Below are 26,940 nucleotides of genomic sequence, written 5' to 3'. Positions count from 1 at the left end.
ACATGTATGTTGTTTTTATGTAGTTTTATATTTGTATTTATGACATTTCTCAATTGCTTCTACTCATGTTTCATATTACTTTTTATGTTTCTTTTTCATTTTTCATGCACTTTCATAATTGCTTCATAACTGTATCCCGCTTCCCACTTCATACAATTTTTTAACTCTCTCTTGCTTCACGCATCACTTTTCGTATCTATTTCATTTCCTGGTAACTATCTGTAGAACACAACTATATGGTTAGATTCGAGAAAATAATGGAAGAGAACCCTTAAAAAACCTCAGGCTGCCATAGACACGAACCATTGTAGGCAGCTACCCTGTACTATATATAATGTGGAAACCTACAAAATGAGCATGGTGTTAAAATGTAACATGCTAATGAATTTTTGATGTTTTTTTAGAAATTCTAACCCCATAGATGTATTCAGCATGATTGATTTACTAGAAATCAACACTTGAAACATGCATTTTAAATGAAAAAAATGATGTTTGAAGCCTCAAAAAAATATGAAATTTTTAGGCTGTTGATTTTTGAAACCTTATAAAAACCTATCCATGCATCTAAATCATCCAAGAAGTGATTCCTATAAAAACAAGTGTATATATTACATTTCTAGGGTAAAAAATTTGAAAAAACACTGAAAATCCATTATCATGTTCTATAGGTTAAGATTTTCGGTGGTATCCCATGTGGTAAGCGGGTCCTGTGTCAAGCTGAAGGCCTAGGATCGAATCTCTCTGCCACATGGGGTGGTTGTTGTTCTGGTAGAGTTCCACCTAACCCCAGCTTGCCTTTCAAAAAAAAAACAGATTTGCTACAGCCGTGCCGTTTGTAGGTGCAAACAACTTAGCAAATGGGTTGAAACCTCTTTTTTTGGTTTTTTTCACATCCAACGCCTATCTAATACCATGGATTTCGTCTACATGTTTTGTTTGGTGAGAACTGACATTTAGATCACGAAATCTGACCTGTATACAGTTTTTTATGGCGATCTAAAAATCAACAGATACTAAGGCATCAATTTTTCTTGACTCAAAACATGTTCTATTCAAGAGTTGATTCCTACTAAATTGAACATGCTGAACGCATCTATGAGATTAGATTGTGTCAAAACAACTTGCATCATAAGATTCAAACTAGATTGTAGGTACAATTGATTGTACCAAATATAAACCATATATATCCACCGTAATCACAACAATAAAGAGGGGGAAGAAAGAAGTATGGTCATCCAATTTCAACCTCAAAAAGAGTCATCGCCCATTACGCTGCTAGAGTGGAGACCTTTGAGCCTCATAGTGAGCTTGGATCCAAAGGCTTTACTATCCAAGATTGAAATAAAGCTTCTACAGCAAGAACAAAACAAAGTGCTTAATTTTACTAGAAAAACTGTATCCACATTTACTTTTTCATCTTCATCCAGTGACTGTCACGTAATCATCAACAGCCACCGAAAAATGAATCTCGAAGTCCCAGTGATGCAGTTCCCCAGGCAGAAGAAGCTCATGCACTTTGATGACAGAGAAGCTACCTGCCCTTGAGTTTGCAGTAGGCATAGAAACCAGAGCCAACGAAACCAAGACACTGACCCAATACATTCAGCTGCCAACCACAGAACAGCAGAGAAAAAAGTAATTAACAGAACACCAAGAAAAAGAAATGCAAAACAAAAGAAAAAATTGGAGCGTGCCAACTTACAATGTCAAATGTCAGTCCTCCAAATAAAATCCATCCGATTCCAACGGTGAAGAAATCCTAGAATCACAATGATGTTAGCTGCAAAAACTTGTAAGCACACACACACACCAGGAATCACAAAACCTCGACAGAGTTGGTTTTCCGAAAGAAAAATCAATGTTCAGCAATTTGAATTTCTCCTAGAAGCATCACAAGAAAATCATAAAAATAAATTTTCTTTTAATTTTTTATTTCTTTGTAGCAAAATTATGTAGAAATCTTCCTGCACAAAACCCGATATGATCAAAATTCTTCTACATTTCAAAGAAAATGACAACTAATTCTCACCTTCAAATTACCACACATGGTCTGCGTGAGTGCAGAGTTAAGTGTTGTATTCAGAAATATATTGTAGTTAAGGAAAAATGCCATTATACAAGAAAGTAGCATTATTGCCTGCAAAAAAAATACACGAGTTAAAAATGCACACAAATCAACTTATCCTCAGAGTATAAAGAGCCAACGTTTAAGCAAATTTGTTGTCCAGTGTTCAAATTTCTTCTTTTTATTGGGTATTAAGCAATAAACAAAAAAAAAAGAAATTCCAGGCATTAAAGTTTGAAAGAGAATATTCATGAAAATAAATTGAAAGAAAAAATTCCAAATAAAGTGGAGTTTCAATTTTCAACATTCTGGCTACCAGGCTATCGGTCCATTAGCATTTTGATATTCTCCTCCTAATCTGATCAAACAAAAAGTATCCTAGGTATGGCCAATGTTCAGTTGTTATATGCTTTTGTTAGTTTCTTCTATGTTCCTAAATCTTCTTATCAACAAATCAAATAGCAGGCAAATGGTTTGGGGAAATGCCCAGAAAGAATAAGATGGATGAACATAGATATGATGAATACAAGCAACATTTGCCTATACAAGAACAAGATGAAGGAAGCTTGCATTCCATAAACAACCCCAGATTGGGGATGTGTCAGCATGTTCGATGCATCAGAGCTACCAAATAAAAGAAGTGCTAGGTTAGAACCTGGAAGCCTGGATCAAATAAATGAGGAAATTGCATTGTTGACTCCAAGTCACCTCGGATAAAGGTCCAAAGTAGTATAAGTGGCCCACACACAAGCCCTGCATGTAAACATAAAGTACTATGAGATTTCACAATCACCATTAGCTTATAGTTGCATTTACTCGAGTAGTCAAGTTCTTCAGCAGTAACAATTAAGAACTTGTTGGATCCAAATTATCATTTAACCTGATTACGTGAAGAAGAAAAGAAAAGAAAAAAAAAGCACAAATAAATAAAGAAATCAGAGATTAAGGAACAAATACCATTGCACCACATGAGTCCAAAGCTGTTAAGACCACTAGTCTTACCTGAGAAAACAGATACCAGAGATGTAAATGAACTGAAACATTGAGAATGCTGATCCAAAAAGAAATGGCAAGATGAAATTTGCTACCGATTCGAGCTATTGTTGCTAGGTATATCGCAGTGGTTATATTTGACATGAAAACCATGGCATAGCCATATGAGTCATATGACAAGTCACGAGTGCCAGCAATAAATGCTCCAGAAACGATCACCGCCACACTAACCTTAGTTTTTGCCAGTGGGAAAGAATTAGAAACAAAACAAATGAATCTGAAGACACAAAAAATGACCTTCACATGCTGACATGAAAATAAAAGCTGTCAGCGAGTTGGATCTAGCCAGAACTGACCATTATGTTTTCCGAATTGGAATTTTACCTGAACGGATGGAAACAACCATGATAAATATATGCCAAATCTAACAGAAACCTTATTTTTGTAGTTTTTTTGATGAAAAGAACAAGCCATGTCTGCATTTGACATGAATCTGCTTGACAATTTCTCTGCCAACATTTCCGTTTAGTTTCAGAAACCTAGAACACATTCTTGGATATGGGAAGGTAGATCCAGAACTGGTAAATATGCAACCAACTCATGGCCCCCACTATAAAGGGCAACAATTTATGAACTTTATAACTGCATAAATTTTGCCAAATGAATGCAATCCATACATTATATGAAGCTGTGAGCAAGAAGCCCGAAGGTAATCCATTTGTCCCACATAAGACATTACGCGATATTTACTCCTTGAAAACGATATCATGCAGCAAGCGTTTATGCTGTTTTTGGATATCCAGAGTTGAATGGACTTGGAAATGCCATCAAACAACACAAGTCATGAAAACAGGAGAGCAACAGCGGGAAAAAGATGCTTACCTGCCAACAACATAATAAGAGTACTTCTGCCCAGTGAGAAGATACTCAACAATCATTGTGAATACCACAGTTGTCCGCCTAAGCGTGGTGTACATAGGGACATTAACTCCACGAACTGATTCCATTGTTACCAGCTGACCAAACAACAGCAATATCAAATGACAATAAAAAACTTGGAAAAAAAGGAACACAACCTCCTATTATGCTATTGAATGAGGAAATTAAACAACAATTACCATGTAGAGCATATATGATAATGAAAGAGGAATAGTATGACGCAAAGTCTCAAATGGCACGAGCAGTGGTGAAACTTCAGATGTCCATGTGTCACCCACTGCAAATGAAATAATTTTCCAACGCTTCATGGCATACAGGATTGAAGTTGAACATGTCATCTGTAACAAGTTGACACAGGATTCGGTAAACTACATCACATGATGTAGGCTGGTCAATATAAAGTTGAAACAGAACAAAACTCAAAAGTAATTCACATCAACAACCAAACCATAAAACTATCAGTATGCAAAGTATGAAGAGGACCATTCAGATGACCAAGCTAATCACTACCAACCTGATCTCTTACGGTAGATGGGCTTTCAAGTTTAACATAAACTAGATATAAGAGAACACAGAATTGTCCCGAAAACTAAGTGAATATAGAAAGAACATTCTCAACTTCTGCAGGCTAACATTTATAAGCAACAAGATTTAGATACGGCAGTGCAACTGCTCCCAAAGAGCTAAATGGGACATAAAATATACCAACATATCCGTAACAACTATATCACTCCGGCATTTATCCTTTTGCATAAAAGATAGCTCATTATAAATGAAAAAAAGAAACAAAGAGAAAAAAGAGAAAAGAGGTCAAAGCTTGGAAGCTTATAGAAATCCAACAGCTCAAAGGTGTGTACAGGAAGCCAAAGGGACAAATTTCTGTAATTTAGCATAAGGGTACAGCTCCGCTGTTAAAATACATGTAATTCATATATATATATAATTGTCTAAAATACCCGATAGGGGTATTTTAGTCATTTCACAAGTACCCGATAGGGGTATTTGTTTTTCTTCTTTTATTTTCCTTTTTATTTTTTGTAAATCATATTTTTCTTTTTTATGTTTTTTGCTCACACAAAAGGGGCCCCACCATGTAGTCGATGGGGCCCCCAACGGTCACATTTGTGACCGTTGGGGGCTCCCAACGACTACATGGGGAGCCCCTAGGTGGCTCTCCTTTTAAGGCCTCTTGGCCATCCCCCCTCTCCTTCTTTTGTGTATAAATAGGGGTGAACCCCTCTTGTATTTTTCACTTAAGAGAGCTCTCTCTCTTTTCAATAAGAGACTTTTATTTTTATGTTGTGTTGTCTCTTGTGGGTTTGGGTGTTAGCCCTTTTGTTTGTTCCTTAGTGGATGTTGTAAGTGCTTAATGCACTCTTTGCTTTTCCGCATATTTCATTACATCCGCACCATTCCACAAACCATAATTTACATGATTAGAAAAAAAAATTAAAGTCATCTAACAAATTTATTATAGAAAAGTACGCAGAGGAAGTTTAATCCTCGTAAATGAATTGAGAGTCAAGAGATCTAGCATGGAGAAGGATTCACATAACATATTGAATCCACCACATGCAAACACTTGACAAGTGTATTTAAGAATGATGAGCTTCATGGTTGATAAGAATGGCTTCAATATCAACTAAATATAAAGATGCATATAGGCATTGGCACTAGAGAATAATGCACGTGATCTAGCCATGAGCAGAAGATCAAGTATGAAAATGCATGTCAGGTAAACAAGCCAAGGATATGTGTCTGTGCACAAACGCATGCACACATGCAGATGTTCAACCAGGCAATTCGCGTGCACCAGTGTTTACCTTAATAGCGGTTTCATTACCCCAAGCACTACACATACATGTGACTCTGAGCATTCAGAGAGCTTTCAGGAGGTTTCTGGCATTGGTCACCAGCGGTGTTTCTGTAATTTTCAGATCAGGGATATTTTGGTCATTTTTTTTGGACATCCCATATAATATTTCTTTGTCTTCTATGCAGTATTTTTTATTTGTTGTGATATTATTGTGAAAAATCATGTTTGTACATTAAGTAATTATGTATATTGAGTGAGGGCCATATTTGTAAAGTGACCATGTAACCCTACTATAAAAGCAACCCAATAGATGGGACGCCTTCCAAGACTGGACTTCCCCTTGGTTTCTTTGGCTGCAAGCAGTGCCTCCCCCCCCCCCCCCTCTTCTCTCATGGTGAACACTTTGACATGGTATTAGAGCAAGACTTCATCAAAGTAAAATCCTAATTTACACACATTGAACCAGCAATTAACGTGCACCATGTTTTCCTTGTTATCTGCTTCATTACCCCAAGCACAAGGTGTGTGTGTCTGTGCATGTGTGTACACACCCATAATGCAGTCACAATGGAAGATCCATAATATGAAAAAGTGAAATTGGATTAATGTGACTTTGAATTCGACACTAAAGCTCTGTTTCAGAGCCAGTATTTGGCAAGGAAATGCCAACTCTAGGATTAGCCAAATCTAGGATTTATGTTTTGAAGGATTTGGCACTACCATTATTCATTTGTAATCCTTTTAAGAGTCTGGCCACAATTGGCATCTCCAATGCCAACTACCTACTCTCCAACATAACGAAATTCTTTGGAACCCATGCAAGAGGTAAGGTGCAAAAGGATTGGATGCGACTGGACCTCTGATCCCAATCCAACACAATATTCTTAGATATGACTGTTAAGTAATATTTGAATGTATATTCAGATTGGATTTTGGACTTACATGACCAAACTTTTGGATTCTGATTCAAGTTTGGGTCAATATTCACTGTTGGATCTACACCTGGATCCAACAAAAGTACAATTGCTTGCACCTTTTACATGTAAAAGTTAAAACCCTTGTATTAATCCTTTTTGTTGAATCCAGGAATATCAATTGAAAAAGGATCCAGATTAACTCTAGAACAATGCATTTAATTCCAATGCCAACCAACAGGGGGCTCCGCTTGTTTGGTAGGAGCAGCTAGTGCACGTCACCTTGTGTTGGGACATTGCCGGTTCAAAATCCAATGGTATAGTTGTATAACTGGTAGAGGTCTGCCTAACCCCAGCTTGCCTTTCAAAAAAAAAATCAATGCCAAATATTCGGATTTGGATTCGGATCTATCATGATCTGGCCTATATCCAAAACCACAAAATTAAAAACGAATTGAGTTGCGTCAGCAGAATTGGCTGCAGAGCACAATTGCGCTTCAAAAACAGATGCCATAAAAAAGAAAAACAAGGTTTTTTATTTATATGTAATGGTATTGATCAGATCCACACGAATACATCTCATCTTCAAGGTCAAGTAGCGGGTGGGTTCCATCCAGAGTTACCAGTCGGGGAAGCGGGAACGGGAAGCGATACGGGAAGCGGGAGCGGAAAGCGAGGCACTTTCAAAAATTTAGGAAGCGGGAAGCGTGGGATGACTTAGAAGAAAATTACGAACCGTCTCGGAAGCGACCTAAGAAGCGAACCGGAAGCGACATAGGAAGGGAATCGGAAGCGAGGGGGAAGCGAAAAAAAATGAAAGAAATGGGGAAGCGAGGGGGAAGCATGCTTCCCATAAATGGGAAGTGTGTTTCCCATAAAAGGGAAGCGTGCTTCCCATTTTTGGGAAGCGCGCTTCCCTACACGTTTTGGAAGCGCGATGTTTTGCGCTTCCGAAACGCGCTTCAGGGAAGCGCGCTTCCCCATGCGCCTAGGCGCTTCCGGTAACTCTGGTTCCATCTGAAACAAGAGAGAGAGAGAGAGAGCTTTGTGATTGCCCCAATATAGAAAACACAGAATGAATCATGAAATCTGAAAATGCATAACGAAGTCTACACATTAGGAAGGTAGTTATGGAGGGTGCTGTGAAATTTTTAAGGTCACTGACAAATGCAATGGAGTGTAGATTTCAGAAAAAAAAAACTGCCTATTCATGGTGGTTAGTCAAGATCAGGAGATGGGGAGGATTTGACATTACCAGATAAAATCCCGCATTATCAAATAACATCATATTCCCATGGTGATATCAGTTCATTAATCAGCCAGAGGCAGCAGGGATTCCAGAAATCACCTCCAACGTCAAGCTCCCAAATAGAACCTAAGTTTCTCAGTCCCAAAATTTGCAAAACTCCAATGTATATATTTACTAGTATTAGCCGTTTAAAAATTAACTAATCAGCAGGAAACATGCAATTAGTATTGGGGAATTGTGGTCTGGGGAATTGTGGTCTTTGCTTCTGAGCTTGCATGTTTGAAGATTCAAAGTAATCATTAGCAAATTAGTCAGATAAATGTGTTGCGCTAAAGTTCATTCTAGTCACAACCAAATAGGGACTACCAACCTGCCAGGTACCCAATGGCACCATACCCAGCCTAACATGAGCTGGGTCCTGGCTGCAGATTGCAGACCTGCCCCAGCTACTAAATGGCATTTTAACTGGCCCCGCCCCAAATAAAAGTTGAATTGGCCCATCCCAGCCCAAACATACAAATAATTGGGCTGGGCTTACGTCGGGCCTGTTAGGCTCACCCTATTTGGGCCAGGTTGGCCCGGCACTACGTCCAACCCTAGAATCAAATGCTCATCTTCTGCAAAAGAGAACAGATCTAAGATTTCAAGGTTCAAGTGCCAAATCATTCAACAAAAGGACACTGCTCGGTATGACAACTTATCACTCTTTAATCCAAAACCAGGAAATAAATGAACAAATGATATAATGGACACACATTGGTATAAAAACTTATCGCTCTTTGAGCTCCAATATCAGGACACAAATGAGCAACATAATGATAGTGAATTTTCCCAAACAAAAAGACATATTTACCTGAAGCAATGTAATGACATTTGCAAAAGGGAAATTATATGAAGAAAGAGCTGCTTTGTTAAACATCACCAGAAGCACTGCACCACCAAAATTCAACAAGTTTGACAGATTGTTAGCAAGGATGTGCATAACAGAAGGCCAAAAAGATGTTTAAAAAAGAACAGCAAGAATGTGCCTATCATCTAGCACCTACAGGTCCTACACAAAGTCAAAAAGTAAAAAAAAAAAATCACAGCTAATTCGGAAACTTGCATACACAAGGAAATCACTAATATATACACCAACTTCTTTCCACAGGTGAAATCACAACAAAGTAAAATGCCAAGATGTCAAACAGGCATCTAAATTAACTATAAATTAATAAATTCCTGAAATGAACATCCATCTATGAATTTCTCAGATAAGTTAACTAGCTAAAATAATAACTCTCCTTTATTTGGTATTAATTTGTACCTATGTCACAGGGACTCGGCCAACTGGGTGCCGCACCCGCGTCGACGCGACGCGACGCGGGTGCGGCACCCGGTGTGGTCAACCTGACCCTAGGTGCGGTCAACACACACAAGGTCATTTATGTCCAACTTTTGGACTTTATATATATATATATATATATATATATATATATATATATATATATATATATATTTTTTTTTTTTTTTTTTAAAAAAAATTGCAGCACCCCCGCACCCAAGTTTTTTGAAAGTGCCTCACCCCCACCCCCGCACCCGCACCCATGTGACAGATTTGTACAGAATTGGTTCAATGCCTCGTATGAACGAAACAACATGATAAAAACAAGTTTCCATTTCATTCAAGAGACATGCTCTCCTTAAGAAAAAGATATCCGTCCAGACTTCAGGACATCACAAGATAAATTAAAGACCCAAAAACATCCATGCCCTAATGATTCCCACTGTAATAGCTACCTTTAGTGCATACCCCCCACCACAAAAGCCATGCTGTCAAACCTCTTCTTGTGCAGTGATAAGGACATGTTCTTATTCTTAGTACCGCCCTCACAAAATTTGTCAAACAAGTAAATATTACTGTATAAAATTTATGACTAAAATATTATCACTTACTTCATTATAATGCAGGCCAATACATAAACATGTAGTGATGTGACAAATATAAATTGATGAGCTAAACATTGGAAGCCTGAGTTTGGAGAAAACGACTTAAGTCAACAGGACATGGCAATTATTCATCGCTGTTTTAGGCTACTTACTAAAGGAAGAAATTACATGTACCTAGTTGTGAATGGCAGATTACATAATGCCAAAAGGTATACAATCCTGTGAAGTATTTGGGGATGCTGTTCCTTTTGACCTTTCAAATATTATGCAGAACCAAAAGGTGAGACGAACATGTTGAAATTGTTAGCACTGATATGAACATGTATAACAAGGGTGGGAATGCACCAAGAGCTTCAAAAAGTATCTTATTAAGTCTCACTGGTGTTGTAAAAGCTGTAACGTGTTGTACAACTGTTAGAACCTAGCCTTAAGAAGGGGCGGATTCTACAATAGGGCTCAGGGTCTGTTAAAGCAAACCCTCTTGAGGAGCCGGTTTTAACAGTTGAGCTTCGAGTTGTCTGAAATAAAAGAGGGTGAGGGAGGAGATGGAAAGGAGCGACTGAGGAGGGAGAATATTGATCCCTCAAGAATTGAAAAACAAGAACAAGAACGAAGAATAGAGATTCACTTAATAAACTTCATTCCTTTCGTTCACGAATAATAACATTTATTTATAGAATCTACCTAAGAGTCCTAAAAGAAGTAAAAGACCACCTAAAAGTCCTAAAAGAAGTAAAAAACAAAAAATAAGAATTCAAATAGAAAAGGGGGTTCTCCAGTCCCTGTCAGACTGGGTCTCTTGGGTGGATCCGGATTCAGAACGGCTTTTCAAGGTCAAGTCCGGGACAGTTCGTAACAATCCACCCCTCTCAAATTCGCCTTCTCCTCAAGGTGAGAGCTCTCTGGAAACTTTTGCCGCAACTGCTCTATGTCACCTCCGGGGTCAAACACTAGGCTCGTGGTTTTTTTCCCGTGCCCTAATAGGATTGGATATGAGGACATGTAAATTTTCAGTTAATTTTGGATCATGAATTGAGTTTGAGCTTAGATAGGTAAGAGGATGGTTTTGGATAGGATCCGACTGAATTGAGTAAGGGTCCATTTGTTTTAAATAGGGTTTTGGGTTATTTGGATTTTGGGGATCCAATACAAGAGATTCATATTTAAGACATGGATTTGGATCCAAATCTTCTTGAATTGGATTTGGGTCTAGAGGAGGGTCTTAGACGGGTTCTAAAAGAAGGATGTCTAGATAGGGTTTCGGGTTACTTGGGTCATTGTGGGTTGGATTTAATAGGTTTGAGGCAGAGAACATGTCAATCTGATTGGGATTCGTCCATGCTTGGGGTTGGTTTGGAGCCGGGGTCGGCGGAACAAAACTTCAGATCCAAGAACAGGCTTGAACCAACAGACTGTAACTGGTTTGGATCCGGGTCTAAAACCAGCGGTAACTAGTTCAGGACCTGGGAACCAATGAGAACTAGGTCAGAACCGTTTTGGGCCAGCCCTGAACTGGTGTTCTGCTCGTAGAACCCGATTTCAGAAGGAGACACAGGGGGAACCTATGTCACACGGACTCGGCTCCAAGGTCGCCGCACCCGCGTCGACACGCACCGACACGGGTGCGGACACGGGTGCGGCTCGGACTCGGTCAACCCGACCCTGGGTGTGGTCAACGCACCCAGGGTCATTTTGGTCCATTTTTTGGAAAAAAAAATTTTGAAATTTTTTTTTTAAAAATTTTCTGGGCTACAGCTGTAAGGAAAAAAACCCATCACAACTAAAAAACCTGTACACTTTCAAGTTTTAAGTACAGAATGGGCACAACTCAAGTTTTTGTGGTTTTTTCCTGTATGAAGAAAGTGAATTATTACAGTGTATGAAGAAAGTGCCCAAAAGTGAATTATTCCTGTATGAAGAAAGTGTACAGAATGCCTTCACAACTCATCACCTGTCCCCTAATGGGCACAACTTTGACCGAGTCTTATATATATATATATATATATATATTTTATTTTATTTTTAATATATATATATATAGCCGAGTCCCCGTGTCCAAAATTTTTGAAATTGCGCCGCACCCGTGTCGCACCCGCACCCGCACCCATGTGACATAGGGGGGAACCAATTTGACTGTGAATTGGTTTCCCAAAGATAACTATCGTGGGGTTCTCTCACCACTAAAGGGGGACGATGGTGGCTAAGGTTTGGAAACCCTCCACTCGCCTCCCATGACGGGTTGAGAAGGGGGCCATTGACGGGCAGCCTAGCATGCCGCCGGCCAGTGAAGGTCGACGGATGGTCGCCAGGATCCTCCTGGTTGGCGGCCGGCCATCGGCTGACCCAGCTAACCCTCGCGAAATCAAGGGGAGAAAAGGAGGGAGGTGGCCAAGGCACGGCAGCGGAGCCACTATCCTCCGAAGTGGGGGGTTCGTGGCGATCCCAATCGGCGACGGTGCCTGAGTCGAGGTTGAGGTGACGGTTGACGAAGGCGGCAGTGGTGTTGGAGAAGCCGCAGAGGAGGTTGACGGGGACGACACCGTTGAGGGCATCGACAAACCAGGTTTCGACCTTGGAGTCCTTGAGGAGGCGATGTCAGGCTTAAAGGGAAAGAGGAAGAGGAAGGAGGGCTTCAGTGAGGCCTGGAGGGGAAGAGGAAAAAGAAGAACAGCAAGCAGTTGAAAAGTCATCGGCGAGGTGGCGCAATGCCCATCCAACAGGCCTGGTAGAGCTCGAGGAAGGGCTCTGACCGACGGGTGCTCACAAGGCGGGCGATGGCACGGGCCATCGGGAGGATCACCCACCACAATCGGTGACCCAGCGGCTGGTGGGGGCTCTCCTGTCGGCAAGTGGGGGTCCTGTTAGTTGAGCGTGGATGACGACAGGTCGCCGGTCAAATCCCGGTCGGACAAATTGTCGGGTATCAGTAGCTCAATGATCGCTCGATCTAACCTGGCCAACCCCTCACGCAGCGTGCTCCCAAAGCCATCCACGCTTCTCTTAAGATCGTCGAAGGACTCATTAAGCTTCTCCATCACTTGAATATATTTCAAACTCCCGACGATTCGATTAATGTAATGATAGGAACCTGAACGAATTCAGAAAGGGAAAGGTCGTGGGCCCTTGCTGCGTCGATCGAAGCAATCTATTGGTCGACGTGGTTCGCAGGACGAACCTAGCTCTGATACCATTGTTAGAACCCAACCCTAAGAAGAGGCAGATTCTACAATAGGGCTCAGGGTCTAGTAAAGCCTACCCTCTTGAGGGGCCGGTTTTAGCAATTGAGCTCCGAGTTGTCTGAAATAAAATAGGGCAAGGGAGGAGATGGAAAGGGACGACTAAGGAGGGAGAATATTGATCCCTCGATAATTGAAAAACAAGAACAAGAAAGAAAAATAGAGATTCACTCAATAAACCTCATTCCTTTCATTCATGAATAATAACACTTATTTATAGAATCTACCTAAGAGTCCTTAAAGAAGTAAAAGACCGCCTAAGAGTCCTAAAAGAAGTAAAAGACCAAAAATAAGAATCCAAATAGAAAAAAGGGTCCCCAAGTCCCTGTCAAACTGGGTCTCTTGGGTGGATCTGGATCCAGACCAGATTTTGGGGGTCGGATCCGGGACGGTTCGTTATAATCAACACTTTGTGATACAACATTAATTTTTGAAGAAAAACCAACATGATACAACCTATGGGTAATGTGTCAACCGTAATGTATGATATTGTGCTGCTAGAACCAAAGATTTATGATAGCTTATTTTGCAATCTTTTAAGAGGTCCAGCCAACTTTGGCAGGAACTTTCTCACTTACAACCCAAAACAAAACCTACCTCATTTTCGGAGCTTCGGGGACAAAATTTAGCATTTCCAAGGGTAGGGATTTTAGGGTTTTTTTTGTGTGTATGTGTTCTTCACTCTAGAGTGTACATCTGGGGATTTCTAAACAGTTTTTGTACATGCACCTTGTAACTTGTGTATGAGTCATACACAAGTTTCCAGGTGCACATAAGAAAACTGTTTGTGTATCAACCTAGCGTATTGTCATTGATTAAGACTCATCAAAAGCAATTCATATGCAGGAAAGCAGCTCTTTGACTCGAACATAGATGGGCATAATAGAGGTTTTAGGATTCCCATGGTTTTTGATGAATAAATGAGAAACACACGAATTTTGACAACATGGTGATCAAGAAAAAAAATTATGCATGAAGCTCAAGTCTTCATTTTGGGAATGTGGTGACCTACTTAATTGGATATCACAGACATAGAAAACACATATCCATCAAAATTAGTGATGCCATCAGGTGGTAGGAATGTCACAAATAGAACACAAATGTCTGAAGGGTTTGTCAAGCGCCTAGATAATAACATACACTTTTATCTTACAGTGAAAGTGTTCACATAAAACTCACCAAGATTCACCAAGCATCACTATCCCCGAGCATCAATGTTTGCTTGGATTTCTTGAACCAAGCAACAATGGTTTGAAGAACAACTCATTTAGGACATCTATACAGATTTTTCCCATGCATCTAACACAAATTGGAGATTTACTATCCACAGACGTTGACAGAACAAATTCCTGTATTGCTTGCATTATGGGTGACGTCCAGCTCCATCACTACTTCAAGCAAAAGATAAAAGAACAAGCTAGTCGATTCAAATGCAACAAAAGGATCTCCAAAGAGAAACTTTTTGAGCAATCTGTCATCATTTGCTCCCATCACAATGAGAAGTAGAGTTGGATAAATGTCACAGTGTGTGAAAGAAAACAAACATTTCTTGTTGATCCTATGAAGAACTTAACTGACATTAATGCTTTAGATTGAATTCGCTCTTTCCCGAAAAAAAAGGTTTCTAAAATTTGTAGCAGGCCACTGGAGGATAAGGCTGAAAATAAGGGATAAGGAAGTTCACGATTGTAATAATTGAATAAATCCTAGTCGCTGACGTCATGGATGGTTAGGAAAGTATTTTGAAAGGTTCTCAAATGTAGAAAATGGTTAACAAATCATGTTATCTCGCACCGGTTGCTGAAGACACCATATTCAAGAATTATTATTTTTATCTTTCTTATCTAGGGATTCGATTCAGATGGGTGCACAAAGCGATGAACCCTTTGGCTTCTAGATAAACAACATTAACTGCGTTAGGCTTTTAGAGGAGTGACTGAATCGATTAGATCAGATCGTTTTAAACTTAAATCAGGATCAAATAAGAAATTTGAAACGAAAAATAATAAAATCTATCAGGTTCTCATTTTCCGTCAAGTTACAATCAAACAAAAATCAAGATCTAAAACATCATTTGGAGGCTAAACATGAAACAAACGATCCAAACCCAATCAATAGACATCAGAATCCACATCAAAATATCCATTTTCAGCCAAGAAACAACCAAACCAAATCAAACACTATACAACACCCACATCCATCCACTGCACTCGTTACATACCACAAAACTTATCTTTCAGACAAAGCCCGAAACGAAGATTTTGAGAAGAAATGGCACAACCATGTTTCTGTTCACAACACATATTAATCCAACACACCCCATTACACAACACAAACTCACTTTCAAAGAAAACCCAGAATCAAGATCTTGAGAAGAATTGGCACAACCCAATTTATCGTTTAGCTCCAGAAGACTACATGGTGTCCTTTACAACGATGTAAATCAACACTATCCAAATGAAAACGCAAGACCCAGATAGCAAAGGACTCACCTGCACATATCATGTATGAAACAGCAGCATAGACCCCTCTTTTTGTCATCCCTGAGCCCTTATACAGGCTCTCATCCTTTGAAGAATCCGATGTCACGGGCAGTATGTGGCTCTTAGACGCCATGATTGTCTTCTTCTAGTCCTTCAAACTATGCGGAAAAACTGCTCGAAACCGGCAAAAAGGGGAGATGGGTCATCACAAAATCGATGGAGAGAGGGAAGAGGGGAATTGGGTTGTCATAATTCCCATGAGAAAGGGTCTGCGGGGTTGGGATTTCTGATGGGAACGTCTCGTTTTCGTTGGTTATCCCTCCCCGTTGCCCGCTTTCACTAGTTTTTTCTCTTATTCCTCAGTCAAGTTGAAGCACGATTTTTTTTCCTTTGTTAAGTACCAATTTACTAAAGTATCCCTACCTTTTCAAGCAGGTATTTTTGCTTTTACCCCTCTGTCAATCTTGGACTGAAGAGGATAGTGATGTGGGGGCAGGGGCAGGAATGGTAATCAAACTGAAGCACAAACATGGGCTCTTTTAGCTTTGACTGTTTTTCTTTCTTCCTTTAGTTTGACCGAAACAGATAGAGGTCTCACTTGTGGCTGTGGGGCTGCAAGATGACATACATACCGTGTTGAATTGATCATCATATTGAATAAAGATTTTAAAATCTTTGATACAAGGCTCCAATAAATATTGAAAGTTTGAAACAATTTGTAAACAAGTGATATGAGTTTCTTATAGACGTTTTTAGTAAGTATATTTTCATGAAGATAAAGAAAGAATTAAAACAGTTAACATGAATAGCTGATCAATTATCATCATTTTGGAAGCATCAATCAAAACGGGTGCCCTTATAGTAATGACACTATTTGCGCATTGAAATGATAAAAAGGAGATTGATATTTATAATGTAGTGAAAGGGTTTCTAATGGAGACGGTGCGAGTTCCCAAATATTTAGAATAAGCTTATTAACTATCTGATACTTATCTGTGGTCTTCAAAACGAGCTTCGCACTAGCATCTAATACTTGTACACCTGATACTCGATACGTTGCCATTACAACCTTGAAATTCGCAAGAAAAGATGGGATCCCTTTGGGTTCCAAGTGCATCAACCACTCTGCCAATTTAACACTAATCAACCTTAAAATGCCCTTATATGCGTTGGCTCGTTTTCACAGGCCAGGCTCTTCAAATGAGCCTCAGGGGAGGCCAGATGGCCTTGGCCTGGTTCAATCAGACCCAAGTTCCTCAGTTTGGTCCACTTCTGTCTACACTGTGTCGAGCACTGGTCAGGGCACTTGCATGAAGCGCTTAAGAGAGAGGGAGTAAGAAATAATAGCAAAATCGAGTGACAAAAAAGAAACGTAAAAGTGGGTATTATATATCCATATCCATTACTTAAAATGAAGCTTAGGCATTTTTAACAAAATATTCATTATAATAAATTTTATTAAAAAACTTGAAAAAGAGTACAATTCTTTAACACAAAAAATACATCTGCAATGCCCACAAAGGCTCGTTAGTCTGGTAGAGGCGACTTGAGAATGTCTCCAAGTTGGAGGGACGTCACAAGTTTGAAACCCACGGGCAACAACCCTTGCCGCAATGTCGAAGGTGAGTGTATTCCTCTGGGCAGGCGACCGGAAGGGGTTTCACCAATTGGAGGTCAGCCAATGTGGTGATGGGGAGTTTTCCCTTGGATTATCCAAAAAAAATACATTTACAATATCAAAGAAATTCATGTTCCCATAGTATGAAGCAAATTTTCCTTTCTTAGCATGTTCCACACATTTTTAGAAGCTTGAAGGAAATGCACTGGTTCACGCTTCTTGAGCAAGCTTCTGAAATTTTAAGAACCTTCCGGTAACTATGGCCCGAACACATTGACAATCCAGAACATTAAGTCCATCATAGGGATTGCTGTTACGATAGAAAGCCAACATAAATAACTGCAACAAGTACGAAATTTTATCACTTCATAATCTGCTTTCCTGAGGTAATGAACAGGAGTGTCAACTCATGATATTTTTTACTACTACTTGGCAGCACAGCATAAGAGTTAAAAACTCCAAGCCCTTGATGAATTTTACAACGGATCACATGATACATACACACAGTCAACCCCAACATAATCAATATATTTACATCTACGGTACTGGATGACCCCCAAAAATTAAATGCAAAATTTAGCAGTTTCAGTTCTGACAGACGGATACCATCAGACCTAAAAATATGCCGACTGTGTTCTAATTGAATGTATCCTCCCTTTCTCCTTCTGCTGGTTCGCCCTCCTCCAGATTGCTGAACTCTAGGTAATGAGTTGGTCGGTGATCTTCATGATAGAATTCTCTAGGTGCCCCTAGCTTGATCCCATATTTCATGCTCACAGTATGTTTCACCCCCATGAAATTGTAATTCCATGGCCCGTTGTCAGGTACCTGTAAATCAAGAATGTATACCATCTCATCAAAATTAGGGTCCAGGGAAAATTCAGCAAACTTGTGATTGAGAACAAGATTAAGACATGATACCATGTAAAATCCAAGGAATCGATCGCTGAGAAGCAACTGGACTTTCTCGTAATGGGTTGGTAAATAACCATGTGGATTGCTGCCAGTGTCCTTGTTGAGCCTTCCCCATTCATAACCAGTTGGTGAGAGCTTATAGGCAGTCAAGGAGCAGGATCCAGGAGTGAAACTGCAAGTCAGGATGATGCACTTTTCGCCATCCCACTGCTTGTTGTTCTCTAAGACCCGAGCATGAGATGTTAGATCCTGCATGCAAAGACGGTCGGTGTGAAAGATCAAACCTTTTAAACATTGCCACAGTAGGAGAACAGGAAACAGCTAAGATGTGAGAAACATACCTGAGGTGAGAGCTGAGGCAATTCATTTGGTTGGGTGTGCATCCAACCCAATGGTTCAAGATCATTCAGGAAGTCGTGCTCAGGCAATGCAGAAGGCAGATGAACCTGTTGATGGGTACCCCACTGAGGTGGCATTGCTATACATCGAATTTCTTTAACCTGAGGGTTATCTGGAGGGCTCACTCCATATAGATAACCAGCAATTTGAGTCCGGAGATCGGCAATGCATATGAACTTCTTCAAAATGTTCTTTGGTATGATGTACGTATAACCAGTCTCCTGCAACATAAAACCCAATGTTCATATGTTGCTTAAAAAGAAAAAAGAAAAGATACAAGAAGCGTGCAGCAGGCATTTTACCAATTAAAACAGATAAGGAAAAGTGATTGAAATGTGGTACCTTAATATCATCTGAATTCACATAAATATGATTCACTCGGAGATAAAGATTGGTAGCAGAGATTGCTCTGACCCGCCAATCAGTTTTTGATCCAAAGGCTGCTTGCTCATATGGGCTTGTGGTGGTAACAATCAGTTCATCACCGTGCACATTTGTGGTCCTTGTTGTAACCGCAGTAAGTTGGCTGGCTTCCTTTGCCTGCATGGTCAGTTGGTCACATGTAAGAATCATCCAAAAATCAATGACAATAATGAAAAATAATCACTCCTATGAAAACAACCAAATGTCACCTGCTTCTCAATTTCAGCAATTTGTTGCCTCTGTTGTGAAGGTGGAGTTATCTCTGCTCCAAGAATTATATCACGAATTTCAGATTGGGTAAGTGCTGACGTGTTCACATTATTCTTCTTTGCATAATCAGACAGAATGAGATCCCTCAGAGCAACCTCAACCTGCAGCAATTGAGATTTTAGCAACTTAAAGCTCTTAACATCCAGCACAATAATAAAATGTACTCACGCATTCATTCACACAAATACGCACACGTGCATATGAAAGAAAAAAGTAACTTCAGAATTTACCTTCATCCACTGATCATCTGTTAGAGATGGCCATATATGATGTGGTTTAGTGACAATCGTCTTATCAGGTTTCAGTAGCATTTTTGCTTTCTCATTGTTCACATGGAGTGCACGTAATATCAATATAAGACGAGAAAAGGCAGTGTACGAAGAAATCGTCTTCAGCCAATCATCATATATATTGAAAAGAACCATCTGTGGCTCTGTAGCCTTCAAAATTAAATCACCAAATTTCTCAATCTTCAAGCACGCCTGGAATGGCAACTGTAGCTCACTCCCCTTGATTACAATATTAGGAAAGTCAAGCAAATGAACCTCCAAAGGATCAAGCATGCCCTTCCGAGTTACTATAATTTGTTTTGGTTGCTCTTCAACAGGCAAAGATCGTACTAGTGCAGCAACTTCTTCAGCCGTTTTCCATTTTGCCAGCTGTCCAAGACGCTTCTGACCTGCCCAGACACTCGTATGGATGACCTGCAATGACCAAAAAATACCGTTTACACCACCAAGTCTTGCAAATACAAAAAGGTAAATCACAAAAAAGTAATAACAACAAACCTTCAAAAACAGTTGTCCTGTCCTTGGGTTGAATATAAAAATAGCACCATTGATGGGCTTTGTTGTCAGATTACCTTCAAAGGTTTTATGGATGGTTACACGGTACACATTTGTATCATCAACAAACCATATAATTTGATTGCTGAAGATCTCCCCATAGTTCTGTGACGACAAATAAGGTTCTGTAGGCTCAGAGGAATAAAGCTGTAGACCTTTCCTTATTCGTTCTCGCAGAACATACAAGGCAGGATTGGACTGCAACAAATACATTCAGTGACTCAGTTTCATTCAATATACTGCAAAAAGCATTAATAGTGTGTGATGCATTTAAGCATGTGCATTTACATGTTCACTGGTGACGCAAGTCGTAAGACTGCAATGGAAACATGCACAGTCTAGGACAAAAAACACAACATATTTATTTATCTATCAGAGAATGGAAAAAAGGGACGATAAGGGATAGCACATCGTTTGAAGCCCCTCACACACAAGCAAAACCAAGGAACAGAGTTTCACTGCCTCTGTAACATTTGGTTATAGAGAATAGAAACAAGAATATGAAGAGAATAAAGAAGAAAACCTAGCATAAAATACACAGCATAAAGTAGGAACTCGAGCAAAAAATAGACACCTAATTCATTGACAGCCACCTCAACAATAAAAGAGCAATTGTACCCCTAGATTTCACAACTTACCTTCCTCAAGAAAATAAGAGATTTGGAAGAAAAAAAAGACGACAAGCTGAGGAAAGCGGGCAGAGCTGAAGGGATATTTAATGTTTCTACAATTTTAATAGATGTGATAAAAAATTAACATAACGCATGTTTTGTATAGAAAAGGACTTTACCATCCCAAGGAGGTGGAAAGAACGTATAATCCTTCCAGAAAAGGTCTATTAGTACCTGATCATAGGTGTCCAAGGCAGTCACTACCTCACCTAGCTCACCTAAAACAAGGCTCTACATGCATGTTTGTGTGTGCCTGCATGCATGCATGTTTGTTTGTTTGTGTGTGTGTGTGTGAGAGAGATAGATAGAGACCTTCATGATCTTATTCATAGCTTGAGCAAGCAGTGGTTTTGAACCCGGAAACCAATTACCAAAGGCTGAATGCAAATTGTAAGCAAGATCGATACCAATCATCACTCCTGGAAACATAAACAAATAAGCATCAACTTTTTGTATTAACAATGACAAGAACTAAGAAGTTGAACTTGTTAAAACTAATATGCTTACCAGTAGGGGAAGGGTAAATAGACATATTGTCAGTGGTGTAATCCATGAACTTTGCTCTGGTGTAACGCTCAATATCATGAGAATCATAATCTCCCCAACGGAGCTGAAAATCAATCCAGTATTTATTGCTAGCTTTCTGATCAAAAACATCCTTTGACTCAGACACTAGACTAGGTTTAGACATTGGCCATCTATAAGCAGCGAAGAGAAGGATATCAGCACAAGAACTGTTCATTTTGTAACTCTTTCTGGGATGTATTGTCTCCTTCTGCACAGTCTCAATCTCTAGCGCATCCAACTCTTGATCCAATACCTGGCAAAGATCCATCACAACACTTTCGTGTATCTTCTGCCAAAGGTGAGCACGGAAAATCTGAATCAAAGATATCTTCAAGGTTGGGATCTTTCCATGCATAAATATTCCAGTTAGATCTAATTGCACTTGGAAACCAACATAAACATTAGCACGATTTATAGTTGGAGACCACCAAAGTGTAAATCGACGATTAGGAATTTGGTTGAGCCCAGATCTTTGTGCATTTGTCAGCTTCTTATACTTCATAGACTCTTCAAAACCAGATGCCTTCTCCCAGAAAAGACCTTCCCAAGTTGGAAAACTGCCAATTGCCAAATGCAAGGAATCAATATTGTTTGTTTCGAATGATTCAAAACTATCTTTGAGTTTATAGAATACTTCAAGGTCATAACCAAATTAACCAATCGGCTGATGAAGGTTCCAAACATTCAGATTGGAGATAGAAGGTTTGCCGGCCATTTTGAGATGGAGAATAAGACTGCTGTCCATGATGGGGCTTCCCATATGAAGTAGATGTCAAGCAAGTGATTAAGATACATAAATTAATAAATAGAATGAGGTGACTACAACACAGATCTCTGTCTCCAATGGTAACCATAGATAAGAATGAAATTTGGGGCAGAAGAAAAGTAACTAAACTATCACCTCGTATAAAAAATTAAGACAACAAACAAATTAAATGTTCAAATCAAGAATTCATTATTTTAGCGTTTTTATGGCAATTGTAGTCATTATGAATCAAACTAAAAAAGAAGAGGAATTATCAATCACCAATCATCAAAGTTGTAAACACGAAAGACTTCATTGATAGCAACATAAAATGTGGTAACTGCCAACTTCAATCACAAGCCTAAAAAAAAAAGAAAGAAAATTGCATCGAAAATATTAAACAGAATTGCCTCATAAAATGAAATAAAGTAATTACTATTAGTGAAGGATAAAGCAATCAATCATGGTTTCTTGAGGTCATGAAATGAGAAAAATACATGGTCATGCATAGTCTGACTTTTTTCTCTTCACATTAATCGGACATAACGGTAGTGCCAAATTTGCTCTGATATACCAATCACAGTGAAAAGACCATACCCGTGTCAATTTTGGGTTTCATCATGTTTACATCAGTACCCAACATGAGTAGCTGGGAACATATTTATTCTATTAATGTAGTTATCTTATTAGAATCATCAACCTTTGGTTAATGCGTTGTGAGCACATGTTTAGAGTACAAGGCTAGAAACTATTGATGATAAGCTATGTCACATGGGTGCGGGTGCGGGGATGCAGCACTTCCAAAAAACCCGGGTGCGGGGGTGCGGCAAATATATATATATATATATATATATATATATATATATATATATATATATATATAAAGTCAAAAAGTTGGACATAAATGACCCTAGGTGCGTTGACTGCACCCAGGGTCAGGTTGACCGCATCGGGTGCGGGTGCAGGTGTGGCACCTAGTTGAAGAATCTCTGTGACATACATTAAAAAAAAATTCTTGGCAATTTTGTTTTAAGTCCGAAAAATTGGACCAAAATAACCCTGGGTGCATCGCGTCGATGCGGGTGCGGCACCCTGCTAGCAGAATCCCTGTGACATAGATGATAAGATGGTGATAACATATTCTTGTAACACAAACAATTCAGAAACATAAGAAAGAATAGCAGCTTACTATGTTCCTTTAAATAAGGTATGCTCAAGAATGCCTTCTACACCACCGAGTGCTTGAATGACATCAGTCCGATAATTATTCAAGTTCCACAACTTCCCATCATGCCGTTGATGAGTCCACCAGAAAGGGTTCTGCTTGAGGACCTGATACTGTTTAAAATCAGTTCGCACTCTCCAGCCTTTGTCATATGCCAGCGTGTGTCGATCTTTCTGGAAAAGGGTGTTGATCCGAGGTATACCTCTATCCCAAGAATCCTGCACAGCGTACATGAATAATGTCAAATCTATGCAACACATTGAGATTTGCAAAGAGTTCACGAGAATTGATGCACATCAAATTGTAAGGTTGTCATGAATTCTAAAATAGCTCTCTCAAAACCACAGACAAGTCCAGTGGTTAACGACCCAACAACTAGCACTTATAAAACAATCTACCAAACAGAATGCTGAATTTCATGCAATAACTGCAGTGTCCACTGGAATGCATATATATATATATATAGAGAGAGAGAGAGAGAACCTCAAGATCTTCCAATGTCAGACGCCTGTTCTGAGACTGAGCTTCCTGCCTCTTCAGTGCATATTCAGCCCATACACGCTGAGAATCTTTAAACTCACTTTCCCATGGCTGACAGAAAAATCAGAGTCAGAAACAAAGGACATGATGGAAAAGTATGACCACATGGAATAATGCACAGTGCACTCTCTTTACCTGAATATAACGGTATAAATTTGGAATGAGTTGATCCTCTTCATGGCTCATACCACTTCGAAAATGTGTAACACCAACATCTGTTTGTTGACTATATCGGACATCACTTTGGGGAATCAATATGTGACCCATTGACAGCATTCCAAGCCCTCCAATTTCTTTTGGTGTGTAGAATATGACAGGAGGAAATCTGAAAAAAGAGAATACGAATGAAAACCAAGGGAAAGGACACCTCTAAGAGATATCTACAAATTTATAAAGTATTTACTTACCTGCTTGGCATTTTGGAATTTAATCCAATCTTAATACGGGTTTGGATTTTATTTTCACATTTAACAAGCAAATCTAGCAGCTCCTGAGTATGCACAGTTGCTTCACGGAAGTATGTCATGAGACCTAATAAAGAAAACCAACATTAATGAACAACCGTTGATAGAGGTGTCATGCAAACAGCAGATATTTTGAAAATAAGAAATTATATAACAAGAAAAATACCTATAAGTGCTGTATTCCATTTGTTTACAATCTTTGTAAATGTTGTTGAGCCTGATGACATAAGAATTTGCCTGACACGATTCTCAAACACCTTCAGGTGTTCATCATCAACACGTAAGAAGGCAACTGCTGTTTCCTCTTTGGTTTGCTCATTTTGCAGCTTCCATACTCCATCTTTCGTGTTGCTAAAAGCTTCCTGAGTAATACGAATCTTTGGCAATATCCGCACTTCAAAACCACACCTGGAAATGAAAACAGTCATATATGTTACAAAATGAAGATCTACAGAGTTGCAGTGGACAAGCCAAGACTCAAACACAATAAGGCTGCAGATGTAACTCTAAGCAGAAAATATGAAAGCAACAAAGTATTCATGGCTCTGAAAAAATGAGCAGCATTCAGAGGGAAGTATGCTCCACCACACTGCTTCATGAATCTCAGAAAGAAAATGCTAATACTAAAGCATATGCCTACATGCTGAACAGCAGGTTCGGATTGTCCTTGCTGTATACTGAAACAAAGCTGTTTTCCCACTCAAATGTTGTAATGCTTCGAGGAAGTCTATTCTTCATGTCCCAGAAGACACTTCTTCCCAGGTTGACTGCAAAACAATAAAAAGAGTTTTCAGTTACTTCTCAAGAATCACCTAGTATTTATTCCAAACAAAGAAACAAGCAACTTACCATCATGTTTCATAAGCCTCATTCGTGCATCCCTTGGCCAACATTTCTTATTATTATACCCAACCATGTTTTCATTGTTTGGATCAGGATGTTCTGTAAGGAACCGCTGAATAAGGTCTCTTGCTTCTTCATGAGTGAAGCGGAAAAGTATGTGGACCTTATCAATGTACCTCGAATACAATCTTATAGGATGGCGTGTTTCAATCTTGGTATCCCAGTATGTGATGAACTCATTAGGCATTTGAGGAGGACCAGCAATCTCACTTGCACGGGTCAAACCAAGAAGCAAGAGATCGAGGACTAAACCATAATATTGCACCACAAAAGAAGCAAACTGAAGACCCCGGATCAAACCATATGAATTTGTGTGGCTCATGTCTTTGTAGGATAATACAACATTGTTCTTGGCAGTAACATAATCAGCAATATTGTGATCAAGAATCAGTCGGAGAAGTCTGAAAATGTCAAAATTAGAAAACAATCAAAACATATATGCACAGGAAGAGGAGGATGGATGTTAGCAATGATTCTTAAAGTTCTTAAAAAAACATGCATGTCTACCGGTTGAGCAAAGTCAAGTCTATCTTCTCAAAGAACTTCTCAAACTTGGTCTGAAGCATCACTACGCATTGTCCTTCACTTGTGTCCCATATATCCTGCAGATTGTTTATACCTTGACACCATTTATAAACCAAAAGTGGAGGTGGCTCAGAATCTGCAGGCTTAATCCAATTGGGAAAGAGATGGCGCTTGTCACCTTCATACCATAAATATTGATCAAGGTATGCATCAGTGATTTTCTCAAGAGGTTCAATCTCATATACAGGAATTAGGTAACTGTATAAATCCATGAATTCAATTCCAACCTGAAAAAAAATCCAAATTCAATTATTAAATTCAAGCATGTGTTTGGACAAAACCATGAATACTAAAAAGTCGTATGATCTTTTAGATGCAAAACCAAATGTAAGATTACCTCCTTAAAAGCACGCTGTGTGAGAAGATGACGTTTTATGCGTGACAGTGCCTCATGTGGATTGTCATATGCTTGTTCAATAAGACCAAGCTCTTCCCTCTGCTGTTGGTTCAATCTCACTGCCACACTGTAGGACTCCTTCAACCTCTCGAGTGCAAGAATAAGAAGCTTGGTATCATGCTTGTACGACAAGGGAGGGAATGGAATAGGAGAAAACTTCCTTGACTCCAACCAGTGGACAGTAGTCGTATAAATAGCAACTGCTTCTTCAGGTGTGACATAAGGGCCATCTTTCAAGTAATTATGTTGCCGTTCCTACATATAGCACAATCCAGATTCCAGAATAAGCAATTCAAAATCACCAATAAGGCAATAACATAAAAGCAACCTATGCCACATTATTACATGCATTAAGTGTGTCACTTCCATCATCAATATGGACATGCTAAAATTGGAAAACATGGACTAGCAGGCACTGTTTGGCTCCCTGTAACCCAATATTGAGAGCTGCACATCCCATGCACAATAACTTTTTTTTGAAAGATATCACTTGCATAAAATCATCGTATGGAGAGAGAGAGTGAGAGAGAGAAAGAACTTGTAAGGAAACTTGTAACTGTGGGCAAACCTAGACGCAGATAGAATCTGTCAACTGGTCATACCTAAGCCATGTTCAGGTGGATGAGGACCAGACCAGACTTTGATGTGCTGGTATTTGCCCAAAACTTAGCCTGGATAAGCTATTAGCACTGACCAAGCCCGGCTTAGCCAGATCCAGATCCAGGTTTGGGTCGCAAGAACCAAACCCA

The 26,940-nt window shown here is 39.4% G+C and overlaps 2 protein-coding genes across 2 annotated transcripts in view; both read right to left on the bottom strand.

The window, feature by feature from the left end:
* Positions 1–1,108: 1,108 nt before the first annotated feature.
* Positions 1,109–15,980, bottom strand: LOC149835304 (UDP-N-acetylglucosamine transporter UGNT1-like). Its single transcript, XM_090008369.1, has 10 exons — positions 15,634–15,980; positions 8,830–8,906; positions 4,177–4,335; positions 3,941–4,074; positions 3,154–3,284; positions 3,023–3,067; positions 2,721–2,818; positions 2,030–2,137; positions 1,703–1,759; positions 1,109–1,606 (listed from the first exon to the last, which is right to left on the bottom strand). The coding sequence occupies exons 1-10, from the start codon at positions 15,755–15,757 to the stop codon at positions 1,532–1,534; spliced, it is 1,008 nt and encodes a 335-aa protein (XP_089864495.1). The 5' UTR covers positions 15,758–15,980; the 3' UTR covers positions 1,109–1,531.
* Positions 15,981–17,578: 1,598 nt separating this feature from the next.
* LOC149835303 (pre-mRNA-processing-splicing factor 8A) overlaps positions 17,579–26,940 on the bottom strand; it is a 29,568-nt gene continuing 20,206 nt past the window's right edge. The window contains exons 9-26 of the mRNA XM_090008368.1: positions 26,132–26,446; positions 25,717–26,021; positions 25,156–25,610; positions 24,947–25,073; positions 24,473–24,714; positions 24,250–24,373; positions 23,978–24,167; positions 23,786–23,893; positions 23,267–23,520; positions 21,273–21,889; positions 21,078–21,184; positions 20,038–20,292; positions 19,480–19,953; positions 19,189–19,350; positions 18,899–19,096; positions 18,499–18,777; positions 18,164–18,406; positions 17,579–18,070 (exon numbers count right to left, since the gene is read on the bottom strand). Of these exons, the coding sequence (XP_089864494.1) occupies positions 17,879–18,070; positions 18,164–18,406; positions 18,499–18,777; positions 18,899–19,096; positions 19,189–19,350; positions 19,480–19,953; positions 20,038–20,292; positions 21,078–21,184; positions 21,273–21,889; positions 23,267–23,520; positions 23,786–23,893; positions 23,978–24,167; positions 24,250–24,373; positions 24,473–24,714; positions 24,947–25,073; positions 25,156–25,610; positions 25,717–26,021; positions 26,132–26,446 (4,647 nt within the window). The 3' untranslated portion in view covers positions 17,579–17,878. The remainder of the gene's footprint in view (positions 18,071–18,163; positions 18,407–18,498; positions 18,778–18,898; positions 19,097–19,188; positions 19,351–19,479; positions 19,954–20,037; positions 20,293–21,077; positions 21,185–21,272; positions 21,890–23,266; positions 23,521–23,785; positions 23,894–23,977; positions 24,168–24,249; positions 24,374–24,472; positions 24,715–24,946; positions 25,074–25,155; positions 25,611–25,716; positions 26,022–26,131; positions 26,447–26,940) is intronic.

Source organism: Nuphar pumila, chromosome 6 (genome assembly GCF_984573655.1).
Source record: "Nuphar pumila chromosome 6, dmNupPumi1.hap1.1, whole genome shotgun sequence".
Classification (NCBI taxonomy): domain Eukaryota; kingdom Viridiplantae; phylum Streptophyta; class Magnoliopsida; order Nymphaeales; family Nymphaeaceae; genus Nuphar; species Nuphar pumila.
Note: the sequence above shows the minus strand (reverse complement) of the source record. Positions and strands in the feature narration are given on the sequence as shown.

Excerpts from the sequence above, each read along its gene's own strand:
- LOC149835304 (XM_090008369.1), bottom strand. The coding sequence starts at position 15,757 with ATGGCGTCTAAGAGCCACATACTGCCCGTGACATCGGATTCTTCAAAG. Across the intron at positions 2,819-3,022 it reads TGGACTCATGTGGTGCAATG|GGCTTGTGTGTGGGCCACTT; the intron begins GTATTTGTTCCT and ends GTTTACATGCAG. Across the intron at positions 2,138-2,720 it reads TATTTGATCCAGGCTTCCAG|GCAATAATGCTACTTTCTTG; the intron begins GTTCTAACCTAG and ends TTTTTTTTGCAG.